A 21273-nucleotide genomic window follows, 5' to 3' on the forward strand; every position below is an offset into this window, starting at 1 on the left:
TTCCTACAATTGTATTCATATTAAGCTTCTGCAATAGTCTATGCATCCGCAGTTCATCTACTTTCTTTAGTTCCTGCAATTTACATTTTCCTGCCATTTAATGTCATTTTCCATTGGTCCTGTCTTAAGGCCTATTCTCACGATATATTGTTTTCCCACCATTAACAACTTAATGTGGACATTATTTCCCGTGATTTGCAGTTATTTCTCAGGTGGCAACACTATTTTCGAATCGATTTCCTCTCATTCAAATCAATTTTTGCGGAAATCTGTGTATTTCTGTTCCCAGATGGCATTGCTTTTGGCTGTAGTTTCGTTTCCACCATTACGGTAACTTGCATGCTTACAGCAGTGATGTAGTGATGAGCGATACCCTGATTTTTCAATCACAGTACGAACTGATTCCGTTAAGTTTTCATATCAGTAATTTTAAACTGTCAGTAGCTCATAACACCCGTAACATGTTGTGATGTGATTTCACATTCACAGTGCTGTATTGAAATCGTGAACAAGGATCATACACAAATTGTGAAATCACACTTCTACTAAGTAACAGTTTTTTCTCCATGTCAGTAACATGGAGAAAAAAACAGAAAATATATTTTGGTAAAACAAAAGATGGCAATTCTGTGACATGTAGATTGACATGCTGGAACACGTGTACAGTTAGCAAAAGATCTTGGACTCTCTGTGTCCACTTTGAACACGATAGTAAAAAAACAGGTCAAGCATTGAACTTACTTCAAAGAAATCTGGCACTATGTCAAAAAATATATATATATATCTGGACATCGACATACGATGAATTTGATAAACTTGTTGCGGAGTGGTTTGTTTCTATGAGAGTGTTGGATATTCCAGTCAATGGTACTATAATCCGAGCGAAAGCCCTTGGATTTGCTGCAAGGTTGGGGATTAATAGTTTTATTGCGTCAAATGGACGAATTGATCGTTTCAAGACTCGTCAAAGTATTGTGCATAATCAAATGTGTGGAGAAAGTAATAGTTTTGCAAGGGAAACTGTAAACCAGTGGAAACATGAACTAAAGACTATTATTCAGGACTACAAACCGAAAAATATTTCTAATTTTGCTGAAACTAGACTCTTTTATATCATTCTGCCAAGTGAAACATTTTGTTTTAAAGGAGAGACTTGTCACTGTGGAAAACTCAGCAAGCAAAGGGTAACTGTTTTGCTCATGGTCAATGCTGATGGATCAGAAAAATTACCTCCACTGGTAATTGGTAAATTTAAAACGCCAAGGTGTTTTAAGAATGTGAAAAATCTGCATATTAAGTATGATGCCAACAGCACAGCATGGATGACCAGCAGCATCTTCACATCCACCATGCATGCTCTGGATGCTAAAATGGGGCAAAAATACTGCAAAATACCTACTGCTAGAAAAATGTCCTGCACACCCTGAAGATCTGCAGCTCAGAAACATTAGATTTGTGTTCTTTCCCCCTAATTGTACAAGTGAGCTTCAGCCATTAGATCTGGGCATCATCGATGCATTTAAATGGAAATATAGAAAAATGCTTGTTGAAAAAGTTGTGATTATGCATGATAATGGTATGGACCCAAAACAAATGACCATATCAATCCTTGATGACATGCATTATGTGGCCAAAGCATGGTCGCATGTTACTCCTCAAACCATATCCAACTGTTTCCAGAAGGCAGGAGTTACATTTGTGGAAGAGGAGGAACAATTACAGGAGGAAGAAGAAGATATATCAGAGAGCCCAACAACTGTATGTAATGGATGAGTCTTCCTCATTTCAGGACAATGTTGATGCTGGTGTGATCATATCAATGGTACCAGTTGTAGAAGACATCCTTTCCAACCTTGGTGAAGAAGACTGTGATCAAGAACCTACCATCCCTACTAGTAAAGAAGCAATGGAAGAGCTCTGTTTTGAGGCAGTATATTGCAAGTGCATCAGGAGACTATGGGGCATTTAATGCCTTTCCACGTGGAGAGGCAGGTGGAACTAATAAGAGTGCAGAAAAAGCAAAAACAATCAACAATTAAAGATTTTTTAAAATAGATAAATGTAAGTAATTGTAAATTCATTTATTTTCAGTTATTAAATTTTGTAATCTAGTATGTAGAGTCACATACTAGCAGTAAGTCATCTTTTAGCCTTATTTAAATGTTTTTTACATTTCCTGCTATTTACAATTTTTTCCATCAGTCCCCTGGAAAGTGTAAAAAAGGGGTTTTTACTGTATATATATATATATATATATATATATATATATATATATATATATATATATATATATATATATATATATAATAATAATTATTATTATTATTTGACACCTCCAGGGAGTCCAAAGCCTCATCGAGGGAAGGCATCCACTCCACAACTCTCTGCCTCCACCGCTCAACTTCATCCACCCGTCATCTGCCAACCACATCATCTACACCAACGCCATCTACCATCACCAGTAGTATTTTCACAGACAATCACAAACATACATGCCCACGGCAGGATTCGAACCCGCAGCCTTTTGGCTGGAGAGTGGATACGCTGACCACTCGGCCAACCAGGCTGGCTATACAAAACATATACATAATAATAAAATATATTCTTCTTTGTCTTGCTTAGAATTATTCTTATTATTCTGCTAAGAATAATAAAATATATTCTGCTTGGTCTCTATCTCACACTGTTATTGTTATGTGCCATCCAGTTATTTTGACTTTTTTTGTGATCCATCACATTCGGCCTCTTGTTTCTTTCAGCAACTGTAAGTTCAAGTTGGTAAGTTCTTTTATGTTGTCCATCTAGCTCTTTTGTGGTTCCCTTCTTCTCATTACTTTAATCTTCCCCAACATAACTGTCTTTTCCAATGATTTGGACATATTATGCCCAAATCATTGCATAATATGTCCAAACCCATAATTCAAATGAATCAATTAGTTTTCTGTCTTTCTTCTTAATAATCCAGCTTTCACATCCATACTTCACTACTGGAAATGCCATTGCTTTGACAATTCTAACTTTCGTGGCCTTACTTACACCTTTATCTTTCATAATTTTTGTCAGGTTTAACATAGCCTTTTTTTCCCATGACTATCCATCTTTTAATTTCATCTTCACATTTACCATCATTTCTGATTCTGGGATCCCAGTAAATCATACTTTTCAATGATTTCTGTTTTATTTTCTCCTATTATAAATTCATTTAAATTGTCAGAAGCCATCACTTTTATTTTACTGATGTTTAAATTAAGCCCAGCTTTGTTACTTTTGCTCTTAATCAATAGAATCATCCACTCCAGGTCGTCCTTAGTTTCAGCTATAACTGTTGTATCATCTGCATATTTTTAATTATTTATTTTTCTGCCGCCAATCTTAATTCTAGCTGGATCTTTGTCTATATTAGCCATTGAAATAATATATTCAATATAAATATTAAAAAGATCGGTATACAACAGTATACCCTGCTGCACCCCTTTTTCTCTAAAGACTGTTTTTACTGAAGCTTCTTGGTTGTCATACAGATGTTTTATCAAGAGGATCAGATGCTCAGGTATTCCCATTGATCTCATTACAATCCACAGTCTGTTGTGATCCAAACAATCAAAAGCTTTCTTATAATCAATAAAACAGATGAATACTTCCTTCTGAAATTCTCTTATTCTTTCCGTAATCCATCCCATGTTTGCTATTTGGTCGCTAGTTCCTCTACCCTCTCCTAAAGCCTGCCTGTTCTTGAGGCATTTCTTTATTCACATTTGGCTCCAGCCTTTGTTGGATCACTTTCAGCATAACTTTACTTGCATGTGAAATTAAAGTGATGGTTCTATAATTTTCACAATCTCTGGGATTTTATTTTATTTTATTTTTTATTTTTGGAATTAAGGATGAATACTGATGTTTTCCAATCTCTAGGCCAGTATATTTTCTTCCAAACCTGTTGACAAATTTCAGTCAATATATTCACTACTTCATCCCCAACCGCTCTCAATAATTCCACTAACACTCCATCAGCTCCAATAGCTTTTCCTTTCGGCAGCTGTTCCTTTGCTGATACCACTTCACTTTTCATTATCATGGGTTCCTCAACAAATTCTTTCCTTTCAAATTCTCCTTCAATATTATTATCTTTCTTGTACAAATCTTCTATATACTCTTTCCATCTTTTTTTCACTGCTTCTTCTTCTTCCATGAGACATTTTCCTGAATTACTTTTTACAACTCCTAAACTAGGGATAAACTTTCCTGTAACATCGTTTATTTTTCTAAACAGATCTCTTGTTCTTCCCATAATATTGTTTTTTTTTTTTCAGTTTCCTTGCACCTTTTGTTTAGATTCTTTTCCTTATCTTTCCTAGCCTGTCTCTGGAAATCTGCACTCAGTTGTCTAATCCTTTTTTTATTTTTCTGAAGTTTCATTTTTCTTCTTTCCTCTGCTATTTGAATAGTTCCTTCTGACAACCACTTACAATCTTTCTTATTGGTTTATTTAGAGTCTTCTTTGATGCTTCTATGACTGTACATTTTGTTTCTTCCCACAGTTGTTCTAATTCTTTTCCTGTCTTCTTTTTAATTTCTTTCTGACTTCTACTCTAAATGCTTCATTTATGATTTAAATCAAATCTGATACTGCCCTTGTCATATCTCACTGTAGATAGCCTGAAATGCATTGACTCCAGAATTTCTGCCCCATCCCCTAAAAACCTACTCTGTTTGGCAGCAGTTCTTCTGCTCTCAGTAGCAATTCCATCCACCCAATCTTCTTTTATTTACCCCCCCCCCCCCGAAAATATCATATTCTTTTCATTATCTCTATATAATGATGCGATCTGTCATTAGTAATTTCCACACGATCAGTAATTGTAGCAATAATAAATTCTACAAAAAATATAGGTGCATTAAACAAATAAACAAACAAAAAAAAAATTGAAATCACTTCTTATTGTTGCTCTGAAAAAATTTCTTTAAGAAACTCGGTCTGCTTTTTGCGACCCCAATCAAAACCTTTAGCATTCCTTCTTGATGAGGTTTGCAATTTTTCTTATTTCAAAATTTTAAAAAATGAAAACAAAAAATTGTATGTCATGATAATGAAAACTCTTCTAATGTAGTCCTTTTTTTTTGATATAATCACAATTACAAAATTTTTTCAAATCTTCAGTATTACAAAATTGAAAAATTAAAACTGTTTATAATACACTGATGATGGAATGCTTCCCTTGTAAACAGTGCCACTGAAAGCCTGTTCTATAGCACTAGTAGACATTATCACCAAGAATAGATGTAATTTTAATAAAAATGAAAGTGTAGCATGACACAGTACACTGTTGTGCAAATATACTACCACACAGTGTGGCTGAAACTGTCTCAGAACATATGTGGAAATGGTTCTCACTCTGTCTGTCTCTATTTACCTGACTTTTCTGAAGACAAGCATTTGTTTTGCCTAATTAAGACATGTGAATGAGTAATGCTGTATACGGGATTAGATGGTATGGAAAATGGTATTAGAGCTATTGGATTAGATAGTATACCAGCTTGAGTTTTACGAAAAGGTGCTAGGGAATTGGCAGTGCTTTTGACTAAAATGTTTAATCTAAGACTCAGCTCTGGGTTAGTCCCAAAGGAGTGGAAAGAAGGGAAAAATAGTTCCATTGCATAAAGGCAGCTCCAAGACTGAAGTAGAAAATTACCAACTGATCAGCATATCAAGAGTTGTTGTCAAGGTGGAGAAGTTGGTCAAGAGCAAAATAAAGAAATAGATAGATGGAAGTGGGATACCATATGGGGGGAGGGACTTCATTTTGTGAGGGGTAGGTCATGTCTTAGTAACATGCTCACACTTTATAATACAGTGATGGGTGAGTTGGATAAAGGTAGTGGGTTTACAGTAATACTGCTGGACTTTGCAAAAGCTTTTGACAAGATACTGCATGGAATTCTAGTCAATAAATTGCAGAACATGTAGATGGATATAAAGTTGGTGAAGTGGATAAAAGGGTGGATGATGGGGGAGATATCAGAGAGTAGTTTATTCAGGAGTTGTGCCCGGTAGTATCAATAAGTGCAAGGTGTTGCATTTTGGAGTGTAGAAATATAAGGCTGTGTACTATATCGATGGTGCCATACTGCAGGAACTGGATGAGATTAAAGATTTGGGAGTGATGGTTGACAGCAGACTGAAGTTTAGAGGGCATATTGCTAGTGTTGCAAAGGCTGCACATTGTACTGCTGCTATGATAAGAAGTACGCTAACATGTAAGGATAAGGAAGTGGTTGTGCCACTGTATAAGGCACTGGCAGACCACACTTGGACTACTGTGTGTAGATCTGGAAACCTGGTTTTCAGTGTGATGTGGAGACATTGGAGGGGGTCCAGAGACAAGTGACTAAGACAATATCGGGACTTCAGAATGCTGGCTGTGGAGAGAGAGGTTGAAGAAATGTGGATTGCAGAGTTTGGTGGATAGAAGGAAGAGAGGTGACATTTAAGTTAGTGATTGGATTTTATCAGATTAATCCAGAGGGGGATTATAAAATGAGTAGATCAGGAGAGGAGAAGAACCAGATGTCAATTCCTAGGAAGTTGTGTAAAAGTGTGAGGAACAGATTTTTTACATGGAGAATGTCACTGAATGGAATGCATTACCAGAATCTGTTGTTAATTCAATGAGTGTTAAGGATTTTAAGATTCTATATGATAATGTGTTGTCAATTGAATAAACCTCTCATGATGAGTCTGCTGACTCCATGGAGGGTGTAATAATAATAATACTTCATAATCAGTATTCCAAAATCCTGATATCATTTTTAACACTCTCCTTTGTACTCTCTCCACTCTATGAGAATTACAATGGAAACAGGACACCAGTCCTGCACTTTATAGTCCAAGTGAAGCCTTGTACAGAAGCAAACTGACATCTTTATCTTTACATGTCAAAGTTCGTGTCAATATAGCAATTATATTTTGAGTTGTATTTGCAATCTTTGCTACATGTCCCCCCCCCCCCCGAACTACAACTTTCTGTCTACTAACACTCCAAGATCCCTAGCCTCATCAGTTTCTTCTAGCATAATCCCACTAATATAATATTACATAGGATATCTAATGATGCCGAAGTGAATGACCTTACATTTACTGGCATTGAACTGACATCCATTTTCCCATGCCACAATTCCAGTCTATTCAAATCATTCTACAAGTACTGCATATCAGCCAAATTCCTGATTACCCTACCTATCTTTGCATCATCAAATAGCTGTATCATATAAATAATAGGATAAATAATAAAAGGAACTATGAGAACCAAAAATTTTAATGTGATATACAGTGGAGTTGACAGAGACCAAAGAGAACAGGCAGGAGTCATGATTTGGATTCATAACTCCCTTTCCAAACAGTTAAAACATTATAAATTATGGAATGAAAGAATAATAGAAGCTAGAATAAAAATAGATAGAGGCTATTTAACAATAATTGGCTTATATATGCCCCAGAAGAAGGAAGAGAACAGGATAATATTGATTTTTATAATCAGCTACAAAACATATATAATAAAATAAATAAAAATGATTACATAATTTTAGCAGCAGACTTAAATGCAAGAATTGGAAACATGAAAATTAATAATAATATAGGAATAAATGGAGAACATACTCTAAACAGGAATGGTATAAAATTGATTGACTTTGTAGTTTATAATAACCTAAAAATAATGAATTCCTTCTATAAACATAAACACATACATAAATATACTACGGCAGCAAGAGGATGGAAATCAATATTAGATTATTTTATATTAAATGAAAAGACATTAAAATTTTCACTAGATGTTAGAGTTCACAGAGGATATGAAATAAGCAGTGCTCACTCTACAAGTAACAAGAACAGAAAGAAAAATTGAAACATTTGTTTATAAAACTAGACTATTGAATGACACAAATGTACAATGGCTATATGAACAAAGAATTAACCAGTATCTAGATAAAATAAAACAAAATGAAGAAATAGAAATAGAACGGCTTAATATAAAAACGATACTAAATGCAGCAGCAAATGAAAGCTTAGGAAAGACCAAAAAATTCAATAAAAGAAAAAAACTGAAGATCTGGGATGATACAATCAAAGAAATAATCAAAAAGAAAAAAAGAAGCCTATCACAAATGGTTAAGCAGTAAAAGATTAGAAGATGAAATAGAATATAAAAGAATAAGAGCCATAGCTAAAAGAGAAGTCAGAAAAAGACATAGAGAATCATGGAACAAATTTGTTTCTAATTTAGAACATGATTTATATAAAATAAGACCCAATGTATATAAGATTTTGAAACACTTAAATGCAGATACCAAAGAAAACATAAAATTAAACACCGAATTGAAATTAGAAGAATTTCTAACTTACTACACAGAATTTTGGACAGACAACTATGTTAAAAAAGACAACTGGCAAACAATTAACGAAAATGAAAAGGAAATAACTGAAGAAGAATTAGAAATCATCCTGAAACAAACAAGAAATGGAAAATCGCCCGGAGAAGATAAGCTAGGTTCAGAGCTATATAAATATGCAGGAACAAGATTCAAAGATAGACTCTTATTATTTTTAAATAAAATTTATTCAACTGGTATTCCCCAATAGAATGGAAAAAAAGCAATTGTGATTCCTAGCTTTAAAAAAGGTAATGGAGATGACCTTAAAAACTATAGAGGTATCAGTATACTACCTTCCTGTTACAAAATATATAGCAGAATCTTAAATAGTAAACTAATGAAATATTCCGAAAACTTTATTGTGGAGGTACGGAATGGATTCAGAAAAGGATGATCATGTATAGGCCCGGCCTTTTGCCTAAAATTAATAATAGAGAAAAGAAGAGAATACAATTTAGAAACACATATTGCATTTATTGACTTTAAAAAAGCATTTGAAAAAGTTAAAAGAAATATATTATTTAATATATTAAAAGAAAGACAAATACCAAATAATATTCTAAAAGCTGTCAAGATTAAATCACAAGCTATCATATATGAGAGAGAGATAAACCAAGGGATCTGACAGAGATGTCCCCTCTCAGCAACTCTTTTTAATATTTATTTAAATGAAATAATAATAAAATGGAATAAAAATTTACATCAAGGAATTAAACTTTCTCCTACAGTGAACTTAGACACTCTCCTTTTTGTCGAGGACCAAATAATAATTACAAATTCTGAAGATAACTTACAGAAAGCTATTTTAGATCTAAATGAGATAGCCAAAGGTTATGGTATGATAATATCAACAGAAAAATCAAAAACTATGGCCTTTAAAGGACATGATCCAGCAAGAACTAAAATAGTAATAGATAACAATATCTTAGAACAGGTGAATTCATTTAACTACCTAGGATGTATGATCACATATGAAAATGAAAAAGATATAAACATAAAAATTTCAAAATATTTACAAATAACAGGTGTCATTAACTCTATATTTAAACCAAACCTAGTTCAAAAACAAACCAGACTAAAAGTATACAATACATTAGCCCTACCAGTCTTAATGTATGGAAGCGAAATCTGGACAATAAAACAAAAAAGTCAAACAAAGATTAATAACAGTAGAAATGAAGTTTATGAGAAAAACTGCAAAGTATACCCTATTTGATTACAAAAGAAACGAAGAAATTATGAAAGAATTAAACCAAGAACCAGTAATAGAAAAAATTAAAAAAATATAAACATAAATGGATGGAGCATGTTCACAGAATGAAAACAGAAAGATTACCAAAACAAGCCTTAAAGTATAAGCCATTAGGAAAAAGAAAATCAGGACTTCCTCTTAAACGATGACTTCTAAGGCCGTGCCTTAGAAGTTAAGGATTTAGGCCATGCTAGGCCTAAATCCATGATATGCATGATGATGATATAAATAATACAGATACATCAAATAGCATCATCAAATGCCTGTCAAATCCTTCCCAATGTCTTTAATGTACAGATTGAATAACAGTGGACTAAGGACTGATCCTTGAGGTACACAACTGGTTACCTTAAATCTTGTATGGAATTAAATCTCCTACATCCCCCATATATCACTTTTTGATATCTATCAGTCAGCCATCCTCTTATCCATGCTAATATTTTATAATCCAAACCCATATTCTCCAATTTATGCAACATTCTTGCATAAATTGGAGAGCCTTGTAAGCCTCCAACATGTTATCATGTTGGAGGCTTACATGGATTTAATGGATTTTTTACAACACTCAGAAAGGATTAAAACAGAATTTAATACTTCCTATATTTCATCTCAGTCACTGAGACATCTTCAGGGATTACAAAACAACTAATGTAACATTACATTATACATTAGCCAGGCACTATCAGCCCGGGAGGACTTTTGGCCTCAAGCACCACATGTTGCCACTGGGCACGGTCTGTGACTGTCCGCCACGTTCTGGTCTCCAGCCCGACAGCATGCAATTCTTCCTTCTTCTGATCTGCCCATTTCCTTCTCAGTCTCCCTGGCAGCCTCCCTGATCGAGGTCGGGCCTCTCACACTTGTCTCACAGTCCTTTCGGGGGCCCATACGGTACAGATGTCCCAGCCACTGAAGATGCCAGGCTCGCAGCTCCATCAAGATGTCTGCCGAGTTCTATAAAGTGTGTATGGCAGCATTGGATCACCTCCTCCAGACTCTGTCTGCCGAGTTCTATAAAGTGTGTATGGCAGCATTGGATCACCTTCTCCAGACTCTGTCTGCCATGACCCCTCCATAGATACATCATAGCATCTTGTTCTTGAATGTAACATAAACACAAATAACAAACAATACTAAGCCCAACCACGTGGTTGACACTAAAGTCCTAACTAGGCAGAGTGCCCTCTAAGGGCAGTTGTAGGTGGGACCTCTGGTGATAAGTGTTTCCCAAATCTTAGGCAGCTTAATGCAACCATATTTATTAAGATTTGATTGATTTCTGAGAGCTGCTGGTGATTCTAAGAATAGTCTCTCTTTTTTGAATTTGCTGTGGTGGAGCATGGTGGTTGTTTTACATGAGATCCTATGGGTTGTATCCAAGACATGGTCAGCAAGGCCTGACTGACCATAGTCATGGTTGCAGATGCATGATTTGTGTTCCTCTAGGCAGATGGTTGCTGATCTGCCTGTCTGTCCTGTCTTCATAAATACAGTTGCATTAAGCTTCCTAAGATTTGGGAAACACTTATCACCAGAGGTCCCACCCTACATTCCAGGCCACCTACAACTGCCCTTATTTAGAGGGCGCTCCACCTAGTTAGGACTTTAGTGTCACCCACGTGGTTGGGCTTAGTATTGTTTGTTATTTGTGTTTATGTTACATTGTTTTTTTTTGTAATCCCTGAAGATGTCTCAGTGACTGAGACGAAATATAGGAAGTATTACATTTTGTTTTAATCCTTTCTGAGTGTTGTAAAAAAATCCATTAAGCCTCCAACATGATGTCCTCACAGCACTTAAGCCTCTACACAAAAATTCTTGCATGTTGTAGTTTTTCAAAACCCTTAGAAAAATCTAAAAGTATTGTGGTGCATCCTTTCCCCTTGTCTAGCTCAATGCTGACATTATAATAGAATGTGAGCAATAAATTAAAGATACCAAGAAATTATATGCTATATAATTATATGGTATATGGATTAAACTTGGTTTAATCCTTTATCCAAGTGCAAGCAAACAACGTTTGCACCTGCTGTATTTTCAGGACTGGGAAAACTCGTATATAGAAGCTAAAGACTTCATATCACTTGCCTTATAATAAATTTAGTTTAATAATTTATCCAAGTGTGTGCAAACAAAGTTTGCACCTGAAAGTATCTTCAGGACTGGGGTAAAGTGGTACAACACCGGGCGACTCCTTGCATAGGTGGAGCAGGCTACCAACACTCCTATCTCAGTATCTCCCATAATGTAAAACACATCCCCTTGCGGATATGTATAATGTTATGCATTACGGGAAGGGCCACTACCCAGACTAGTTTCGACCTTTATTGAGGTCTCTTCAGTGGGAGCCAGGCCCAAGTGGAGATACCAAGGCAGAAGCATTAGCAAGGTCATCTCCTCCTATATGAGCTGCCAAATGGTGTGCCACCTTTTTATCAAATTACTCTGGATTTAAAGAAAGATGTTGAAAGTTTATTTTTCACTTGGTCAGACTATAATAAATTTAGTTTAATCCTTTATCCAAGTTTGTTCCTGAAAGTATCTTCAGGACTGGGGTAAAGTGGTATAACACCGGGCGACTCCTTACAAAGGTGGAGCAGGCTACCAACACTCCTATCTCAGTATCTCCCATAATGCAAAACACATCTGCTTGCGGATATGTCTAATGTTATGCATTATGGGAAGGGCCACTACCCAGACTAGTTTCAACCTTTATTGAGGAGATGTCATCTCCTCCTATAGGAGGAGATGACCTTTCCATACAACAGTTCTGATTCTTCTGGTCTGATGCTTATAATTTTCAAAGCAGACATCATCCTTATGCACATGGTATTTCTTCCACGTCATCCTTTTCTTATGAATCTCTTGCTTGATAAGATTACACATCCATTTGACTTCTACCCTATTTATTCTCTTAAGTATTTTTAAAGCAATATTTAAGTATTTTTTAAATGCTTCCCATGCATTGTCGATATTCTTCCCATCCAGCAATCAACACCATTCCACCGAACTCAGAATACTCCTCAGTTGGTCACGATTTTTTGCTTTAGTTCAGCATGTATTTCTGAATGGAACATTCATAAACTTAGCCACTTCCCAAGTGAGTACTACATGATCACTGTCACCAACCAGAAGGCAGAATATTGACATCTTATACTGAAACACCTTCTGAAACTATAATCAGATCTAACACTCTTTGACCTTGAGTTCCTTTTGTCACATGCTGCTTGAAGAAGTTTCCCATTATCATTGCTCTTTTCATGTTCATCTTCTTTATTTGGTGAAGCATTTTTACATCACTAGTATGTCATGCAACTAATGCATGACATACAGGTCTGTACCAACACCCCACTATGTATCTGATCTTATTAGATTCCACCTCACACTAAATGGCTTCAAACTCACTGTCACATGAAAAACTCTTGCTCCTATTACAATCATAGGTTTCAACACTAACTGGATTCAAGTCATCTGATATCATTAGTAGCAGTCTAACTCCTCTCCTATGCTGTCTTTCGCTCCTAAAAATACTGAAACCTTTACACTCAATCTGAGTGTAATTACTATAATCTGAGGTTCCAACATATTGACCAAGGCAACAAATTCTACCCCTTTGTGTCTGATACGTCTACCATTCGTATACTGACATAATAAGCTACCTATATGTTCTTTTGTATACTCTTGTCTGTGTTATACATGACACAGTGAGACAACTTGCAGATCTCTCTCTTCTTCTGTAGTGCTTTATATATGCAGACATCTTTGCACACATTTGATATCAGTGAACTCAATGTTGTCAGTGAACTTAATGCCAGCCTGGTTAGTGTATCTGCTCTCCAGCCAAAAGGCTGTGGGTTCGAATCCTGCCATGGGCATGAATGTTTGCGATTGTCTCTGAAAGTACTAGTGGCGGTAAATGCTGTTGGTGTTAGATGATGAAGGTTGGTGGAGTTGTGAGATGAAGAGTTGTAGCGTAGATGCCCTCCTTCGATGAGTCTTTGGACTCCCTGGAGGTGTGATGTAATAATAATAATAATAATAATATGGCCGAATGGGACGAACACAAAGTAAAAATCGATCTCTCCTCATAATCATTTCCATTACAATGCCCACTCCTGTCATTAACACAGGAGTTACATAATATTGTTGCTCTCACTTACATCCCATTAAAATTTAGTTTCCCCTGACTCTGTGTTATGTCTCATAGCATTTATTAATTTTTCAAGACTCCTGATACCATGATATCATGGTATCAGGAGTGATACCTGATATCATGATATACATGATATATTCCTGATATACTGTGAAAATCTAGGATAGTGCCTGGTATGATGTTTAGGGTCTCCCTTGATGAGTCTAACTCCATGGAGTATCTGATAATAATAATAATAAAAATATACAAGAGCCATTACACTACTTCTTCAATATTGTTTGAAAGTGTTTCTACAATGCAAGGGTAGTCTGAAAAGTTCTCGGCCTTGACCATAGATGGCAACACTATTGGCAAGTTTTTTTTTCTAAGTTGGTACATCTGTCTGAAGCAAAAGTGTTATCTGTATCCCTTGAAATGGATAAAATTGAGTATCATGCAGTTCTAAAATTCTTTGTAAAATTTTAACATCAAAAGAAATTCATTCAAAGTTCATAAAAGTTTATGGACACTCTTCTCCTTTGTTTTCGACAATTAAGAAATGGGCTGAGAGTTTAAATGTGGCTGTACCAGCCTTAAAGATGATCCACATGAAGGACATCCAAAAAGTGTAACAACACCAGAAATCATTGATCAAGTGCACAATATGGTATTGGATGACCAGGGAGTCAAAGTGCATGAAATTACTCAGACTATAGGCATTTCAAAAGAACGTGTAGGATATATTTCGCATGAAGAATTGCAAATGAAAAAGCTTTGCTCAAGATGGGTACAGTGCTTGCTCACAGCAGATCAAAAATGCACTCGCACAAAAATCTCTGAACAGTGATTGGAGAATTTTAACAAGAATAAAACTGATTTTGTGCATCGATTTATTACTATGAATGAGACTTGGATTCACCATTACACACACCAGAATCCAAACAGCAGTCAAACAGTGGACAGAAGCCAGTTGTCGGTTCTATCAGCAGGAAAGGTCATGGCATCTGTGTTTGGGGATACTAAAGGCATTTTGTTTATTAATTATCTTGAAAAGGGTAAAACAATAACCAAGGAATATTATTCCATCTTTTAACCAGACTAGATGAAAAAATTCATGAGAAAAAACCCGGTTTGCAGAAAAAAAAATCATTTATCATCAGGACAATGCACCTGCCCACAAAGGTGTTTTGGCAATGGGAAAATTAAGGGATCTGCACTACGAATTGTTTGAACATCCACCCTAGTCCCCAGATTTGGCTCCCTCTGACATTTATCTCTTACCAAAACTAAAAATCTTCCTTGCTGGTCAGCTTTTTTTTTTTTTTAATCAAGAGGTGATTGCAGCTGTAGAGGGGTATTTTGCAGATCTTACTGAGAATTCGCTGGAATAAATGTATTAGTCCCTTTCAAAATAAAAATAATTTTGAAATTATAAATTTCTTTTTTTTTATTGTTAGGCCGAGAACTTTTCAGACCACCCTTGTATATCTGAAAATGATTGTGAACATATGTAAGATAAAAATACATGATTTTTATTCTTTGAAATTATTTATATTTAAATCATATTTATTAATTTTAATTTTTAAATATATGATATACATATTTTTTTCTGCATGACTATCTCTTCATTACCCCCCCACCCACACACACACCCCATTCATCATTATACTTCTGATTTTCAAATGCTTGATTTCTAGGATTTTCGAGAAAAGCTTCAAAAAGATTTAGAGGCTGTTACTTATGAATTCCAAACATTGAAGCGTAGCCATGATAGTCAGAACTTCAAGTTGAAACAGATGACAGAAGAAAATTCCTTTATGGCAGATGATATTAAGGTAAAAGGAGGTATAGTTTCATAAGTTTTTATATATACAGTATATTTTTATATACAGTGTGTGTGTATAGATAAAAATATAAATAAAGAAACAGAGATAGCTATGTTTGCTGATGATTTGTTCCTATTCTCAGCTCACAATAACTTAGAAACAGCAGAAGGTCACTTAAACAAAGCCATTGAAAGTTTATCTACATACTGTGAAAACCAAAAAATCAAAATTAACCCTACTAAATCAGAAATTTGTGTATTTACTGTTAATAACCACCTCAGAAAGTGGAGAACAAAGGTTAAGCTAAACACTCAACTAATTACATTTAATGAAAACCCCAAATAACCTTGGAGTTACTCTGGATCTATCACTAAGCTTCAATAAACATATCAACAGTGTTGCAGTCAGAGCAAAAAGAAGACTAAATATCATGAAAAGTATCTTAAGTAAAAAGTGGGGAACCCATGCTAAAACCTTAAAAGTCACATACACCTCTATTATCCGACCCATAATGGAATATGCTTCACCCATCTGGATGCAAATATCACAAACTAGTTTACACAAGCTTATAAAAATTCAGAAAAATGCAGCTAGAACCATATGTGGACTAAGGAATACAATTCCTGGGGAAAATAACAGAATTTGAATCCAACCTTGTCCCTTTAAAAATTAGGTGGCAAGAAAATCTTATTAAATTTGTTGAAAAAAGAGCCAACCTTGCACATCATAGGAGAATTGAACTTTTTAAAAAGTGGCAACCAACAAACAGAATAAAGAAAAAATCAACAATGCACGAAATCATGGAAAATAAAATTCCCTTGGATTTTCCAAATAAAATAGCTAACTCTCTGCACAAGTCCAGATATGGTCATATAATGACCTTGTAAAGAGGCAAAATGACAAAAGAGAACATTGACATATCCTTAACTATCAATGTTGTTTCAACACTGCAGTTATCCTCTGAGTTGTATTTGCAATTTTTGTTATATGACCTTTGAACTCCTACTATGGGCAGACAGGAAGATCTGTTAACATCAGCTTGGAAGGACATAAAAAATACATTTGCTACCATTATTACGAGAAGTCAGGACTGGCAGACCACACTTTGGACATCTCTTCACACAGGATTAGATGGAAGGAAACTAATGTGCTATTTAGAAGTCATTACAGATCTGAAAGATTACTTTTTGAATCAGCCATGACTATGAAGAATTCTCCTAACCTGAACAAATATGGTTGCATTAATTTTCCAAAAATTTGGGAAACTGTTATTTTAAGAGAAACTTCCACATAGCTGTAATTTTTTTTTTCCCTACAACATTAGTGGGCACCAAACAAGACTTAAATTTTTTGTCCATTACAATTGTATTGTTTCACTTATTCACTGTCACGTATACATTTTGTGTTATGCTCTGATGATGCTGATTTGAAATTCAGTGAAATATAAACAAGCCAATAAAATACCTTTTTATAAAATAGTGCATTAGTGTTATTAATACCATCAAAAATAAGTCGTGAATCTTTGAACTTCAACTTCCTATACATCATGACTCCCAGATCTCTAGCCTCATCAGTTACTCCAAGCACATAATCCCAACAATATAATATGCTGTTGAATGTTGCATCATGCCAAAATGCATAACTTTACTAACATTGAATTCATAGCCATTATCATTTTCCCCACCCTTCCAGCCTATTCAGATCAACCTGTATCAGTAGCATCTCTGATTGCACTGCCTATCTTTGCATCAATGGTAAACAACTGAAGATCTCCTTTCAGCCCCTTTCCAATACAATCAATATATACCGTAGGTTAAACAACAGTGGTCCAGGGACTGATCCCTGGGGCACACTACTGGTTACTTTAAATCTGGCAGATTCACCCCCCCCAACATATATACCACTTTCTGTCAGTTACCCACCAAGCCAATAGTATAGAATGATTAGCATATCCGCTCTCCAGCCAAAAGGCTGTGGGTTCGAATCCCACGGTGGCCATGGATGTTTGTGATTGTAAAAATACTAGTGGTGGTGGGCAGTAGATGGCATTGGTGTAGATGATGATTGTAGTTGTGGTTCATTGTAGTTGGTTAATTGAGTGTTGGAGACAGAGTTGTAGAGTAGGTGCCCTCCCTTGATGAGTCATTGGACTGTCTGAAGGTATCATGTAATAATAATATTCCAATCCCATATTCTCTGGTTTATGCAACAGCCTTTCATGTGTTATCCTATCAAATGCCTTAGAAAAGTCCAACAACATCATCTTCTTATTATGGATCTCTTGTTGTAATTGCAATTTTTGAAATGTAATGAAATTGTTCATCTAATTCATTCCCATCCTATTTGTTCTTCAAACTGTAGGGACACATTCAGATACTGCATCATTTAAGCATCTTTCCAAAGATTTTCATGCACTACTGATATCTTTTCCAGCCTGCAATTGATACTGTTGAAACAAAGATTGTATTCTTGTGAGTTTGTTGTAATTTTGAGATTTGTAGCATAACATATAACCTATCCTGATTGGAGCATCCATATAGTTGGCTACTTCTGGTCAGTTCAGCATTATCAGTGTCACCAACTGGTGGCAAAACAGTCGCATCCATAATTGAGACACCTTTTGATGATATGATCAAATTTGACACTCTTTGTCCTCAAGTTGCTTGAGAAAGTTGTCTCACAACAGCTCAATAATTCTCCTTTTTCTCATCATGAGTTTTCTCTGCTACCCAATCAATATTTCAATAATTGACATCACCCATCATAATTATTCATTTAGTATTTATGGGAATTTGATGATGTATTTCTTTAACCCCAACAAATGTACGGCCAGGTCTGTAGCAACACTCCACCATATATTTCATCCACATCAGACAGTCTCAAACTCAGTGCTATACAGTACATTATTTCCATTATTGCTTTCATGTGCTTCTATCTTAACTGGATTCAACTCTGACAGCCAGGTTTCACTAATTATTATTATTATTTAGGCCTCCAAGGAGTCAAAGACTCATCATGGGAGGTCCCTCCTAGGAAACACAAAGTCTTTCATACCACTCCTTAAACTCATTGACCGTTCTCGCTCTCACCACTCTATCAGGCAATGCATTACATGGTTCAGCCATCCTCCATGCAAAGAAACCACTCATCACCCTCTTGCTCTCAGTTTCCTTTTGTAACTTCCAGGGATGGCCCATTGTCATCACTCCTTCCCACTGTTCAATCAAGCGAAAGAACTCCCTGGTGTCAATCCTGTAACCACCTCTCAACAGTTTAAAAGTCTCAATCATATCACCTCTCCTTCTTCTATTCACCAAACTCTGCAGTCGACATTCCCTCAGCCGATCTGCATAACTAACATTATACAGTTCTGAAACTGTCTTTATTATCCACATCTGTACCCTTTCGACAGTTAATTTATCCCCTTCAAATCCTGGGGACAAAATCTGAGAACAATAGTCTAAGTGTGATCGATCAGGGTCTTATACAACGGAATGATAACTCTTTTATCTCTGCAGGTCAGCATCCTTCTCATTATTGCAGCAATCCTCTGTGTTACCTTCACCATCTTTGCAATATGTCCCTTGAATTTCAGGTTTCTATCAATCATCAACCCCAGATCTCTTGTCTCCCCTACTTCCTCCAATAGAGTATGCAGCATCCCATCAATGTGTCCCAAACCTCAAGACCTTACATTTTGCTGCATTAAACTGAGACCCCCATTCATTTGTCCATCTGTCCTAGCTTATTCAAATCCTCTTGCATGACTACCACATCTGCACTATTACTAATAACCCTTCCCAGCTTCACATCATCTGCCAACAACTGAATATCCCCTTGCAATCCACTGACAATGTCATTAATATAAAGGTTAAACAATATAGGTCCAGTACTGAGTCCTGTGGGATCCCACTTGTAACCTTCTGCCTCCTTGAAACTGTAATCTCTGATACCTATCGGACAGCCAATCCTGAATCCAGTTGACCAACCTGACATCCAAACCATGTGCTTGAACTTAAATATCAGTTTATTATGTGGCACCCTGTCATATGCCTTTGCTAAATCCAAGAAAATGGCAGTATATGCCTTTCCCTCATCTACTACTCTTGTAGCTTTATTATAAAAGGCTAGCATATTACTAAAACAAGAGTGTCCCCACAAATCCATGTTGACTCTCACAGGTAACATCACCCTCATCTGCCCAATGTTGTATACAGTCCCTAACTAATATCTCCAAGATATTAACAACTACTGATGACACACAAACAGGCCTATAATTAGACAATTCCAGTCTGCTACCACTCTTATGTAATTGCACTATCTTACCTTCCTTCCATTCCCTTCCCATTCCTTCCATCTCTTTCCCCAAGTCAGACTTTCATTGAAAAACCAGGTCAAAGGAGCTGTCAGTTCCTTAGCATGCTCTCAAAACTCGTGGCGAATACCATCCAGTCTCACAGCTTTACTGACATCCAGAGTACTCAGTATTTGGAACATGTTCTCCTCCTGCACCTCTAAACCTGCTCTATCCCTCTAGTATTAAAATTTACTCCTCCAGGATGAAATACACTAATAAAGTGTTCATTGAACAATTCCACTATGTCCTCTACATCAGTCACCCTATTCCCATTTTTATCCCACAATGTCATTCTTCCACAATCATGTCTCCTCCTACTGGCCACAAAGCTAAAAAGTTCCCTAGGATTTTCTCTGGATCCTAATGCCAACAATTTTAGGCCATATATTCACCAAAGCAACTAACTTAACTACTTTGTTTCTAATGCTCCTGGCATTTGTGTATAGGCATAAGTTACTTGCTTGCTTTTTCTTACACTACATTCTGCTTGGCCCAGTTTTGCAACTTTCTCTTCTTAATTTTTTTTTTTAATCTTTTTATTTCAGGCAAAAGAGGAGACACTAAAACAACTTAAAGAAGAAGTGTCTCAAGCAACAAAACTTAAGGAAACATCAGTCCGCAGAGTTATATCTATAGAGAATCAAAAATTTGCTGCTGAAAGAAAGGCTGAAAATCTCAGAACAGAACTAATGAGTGCTGAGAGAGGTAGGAAATGATAACTTGATAAAAAAAAGAAATTGAAAATTAAACTGTATTTTAAATATGCAGAAATGTTTTCCTAAAATGATATTGTTACAGATCAAGGATTGGTAACCTACATAACTTTGTATACCAACATATGACTTTTTATTAATAATTTTATTAATAAAAACTGTAATTTATTATTATTATTAAATCTTCACGTAGTCAAGAGACTCATTGCAAAACTCTGCTAAGGTATTGCAACTTAAACTTGTTTATGATAACTAATAATTAAGGAATTGACAGCGTACACTAGAAATATAAATTAAATAAACTTTAATATATACTTTCCGATATTTCAGCAAATGTCACGTTGCCATCTTCTTGGGAACTTAATACAAAGACAAGTGCACACAAGTACTACATAACAGCAAATGAGAACCGAAGCTAGGAAGCTAACATTTTCTTAAAGTCCTGATGGCTCCCTGGTGGGCTATATTGGTAGTTCTTGGCCTTTGGGCTGAAGTTCTGATAAATGTTTCCCAAATTTGGGGCAGTCTCATGCATCCAAATTTATTGAGGTTTGGCATGTTTCTAA

At 35.7% G+C, this 21273-nt stretch overlaps 1 protein-coding gene across 1 annotated transcript in view; it reads left to right on the forward strand.

Annotated features, from left to right (window-relative positions):
* LOC150110373 (cilia- and flagella-associated protein 58-like) overlaps positions 1-21273 on the forward strand; it is a 133573-nt gene that overhangs the window by 37898 nt on the left and 74402 nt on the right. Inside the window, exons 4-5 of the mRNA XM_090396969.1 lie at positions 15509-15646; positions 20540-20699. Of these exons, the coding sequence (XP_090253095.1) occupies positions 15509-15646; positions 20540-20699 (298 nt within the window). The remainder of the gene's footprint in view (positions 1-15508; positions 15647-20539; positions 20700-21273) is intronic.

The sequence above is a fragment of the Typopeltis vanoorti genome, chromosome 1, assembly GCF_054136105.1.
Source record: "Typopeltis vanoorti isolate ZY-2024b chromosome 1, IOZ_Tvanoo_1.0, whole genome shotgun sequence".
Classification (NCBI taxonomy): domain Eukaryota; kingdom Metazoa; phylum Arthropoda; class Arachnida; order Uropygi; family Thelyphonidae; genus Typopeltis; species Typopeltis vanoorti.